Source organism: Pundamilia nyererei, unplaced genomic scaffold (genome assembly GCF_000239375.1).
Source record: "Pundamilia nyererei isolate P.nyererei 1_Seehausen unplaced genomic scaffold, PunNye1.0 scaffold00056, whole genome shotgun sequence".
Lineage (NCBI taxonomy): Eukaryota > Metazoa > Chordata > Actinopteri > Cichliformes > Cichlidae > Pundamilia > Pundamilia nyererei.
Window position 1 is genome coordinate 59,864 of NW_005187457.1, and position 1,772 is coordinate 61,635.

At 39.8% G+C, this 1,772-nt stretch overlaps 1 protein-coding gene across 4 annotated transcripts in view; it reads left to right on the forward strand.

The window, feature by feature from the left end:
* LOC102195317 (cytochrome P450 2J2-like) overlaps positions 1 to 1,772 on the forward strand; it is a 24,586-nt gene that overhangs the window by 19,466 nt on the left and 3,348 nt on the right. The window contains exon 2 of one of the 4 annotated variants that reach the window (XM_013911114.1): positions 1,663 to 1,772. This exon is cut by the window's right edge and continues 14 nt beyond it. The exons of the other annotated variants lie outside the window; for them this stretch is intronic. Coding sequence (XP_013766568.1) covers positions 1,663 to 1,772 — 110 coding nt within the window. The remainder of the gene's footprint in view (positions 1 to 1,662) is intronic. 4 annotated transcript variants of the gene reach the window in all.

Genomic DNA, 1,772 nt, shown 5'->3' on the forward strand with positions numbered 1-1,772 from the left:
TCTGGCTCACAGCTCAGTGAGCTGTAGTGTTTCACTGAAAATTATAGATGGAGAGATAGATCAATACTGCATTGTTGTGTTACAGCAGCATGATGAAGAGTGAAAATAGTACAGTCTACAAAAAATGTCAAACAAAAATTCCCACCTACCCTCGATACACCAAGTGTAGTGTGATAGGAATTATCTACCTGTTGCAGCATGCTCCACTCCTACAAGGCTGGTAAGCAAACTGAAGAGGGCCGACAGCATGTTTTTTTCAGTGCCTTTAATACCTTCCAAACAGTTCTGCGGAGAGGCAAGCTGTTCAGTATGGGTGTCTCCACTTCTACTGTCTTCTGGACTGCAGTGGGTCTATGCCCATCAACATCATGGTTGTGGAGGTTGAAACGGACAGATACTGGTACTTTCACCTGAATGACAGATTGGACTGGAGGACCAGCAGTGATGCTGTGTACAAGTAGGGACAGCATCAGTGCCAGAGATGCCAAAATGATGAACAAATTAATCTGCAAAGCTGGAAGCAGCACCGCTCAGCATTTGGAGGCATTTCAGTCAGCGAGGGTTAGAGGTCACTGAACAAATTGTTCTCCATGACGGACAGCTCATCACACCTGCTCCATTCCACACTTGGCCCTCGAGGACTGGAACTTGACACCCCTGCTTTAGAGAGAGGAAAAAAACTTTCCCAAAAACCAAGATTTATAGCATTGCTTTCTGATTAGTGGAGTGAGCCTTAAGTTTCTGTACCTTATTGTACCATCTCTAGTGCAATACCCCCACCCAAATTCCTCAGAGAAGCAGCCTCTCCCTATATATCTGTTAGTGTCTGAGTGTAACTACCTAAATCCAAAAGTATTCTACAATACATATCTGTGTGCAGTAAAGGATAAAACATAAATGTATGATATAAAATACGAGGTAATTGTATAACATAAAATAATGGGGATTTACGAGCATTAAAAATAAATAGATTCTAACAGTATACATAAGAATAATATATTTAAACAAATTTACTGCTTAGAGCAACACTTTATTTCCACATTTAAAATTTTATGTTGAAACATAAAGTTTTAGATATTTTATGTTTATGTGACATTTTAGAGGGACTATATGACATTTTTGGGGAAGCCCCTGTGAAAAATATTTACTGAAGTGCAAATAATGGACTTTTCTATGTTCCTTTTATTCCCTGTTATTTTGCAGGTTGACCTGGTTTTTGCCTTTAGCATCCTGACATTTTAATTTCAGAACTGTAATATGTTATTTAAACCCATAAAAACTGAATTATAGATGCCTATCAACCATCTGGCAGTGGGTTAAAATTACCCATTCTTCCCATGTAAACAATATCTGCCTCCTTTTTTTTCTTTTGCTGGGGCAAGGTCCCTGCAATAATACAACCACAACAACGCCTCTATGAGCAAGCTCTTGGCAATGAGAAAGAAAAATTCCAATTTAACGGGAAGAAATCTCCTGAGGAACCAGGCTTGAGGAGGGGCAACCATGTCCCTCGAACAGCTGGGGGTGAGGGGGGGAGACAGGACAAAAACACAGTGTGCAAGAGATTCCGATTTAATTGATCACTAATTATTAAATGCAAAATGATGTATAAATACACAGTTTTCATATGCACAACATTACCTGTCCACTCTCTGTGTTCAGTTTGCAGAGAAATATGGAAAGATTTTCAGCCTTCGACTCTTTGGTGGAAGACTTGTGGTGCTTAATGGCTACAAACTTTTGAGAGATGTGCTGGTCCAACAAGGAGAAGA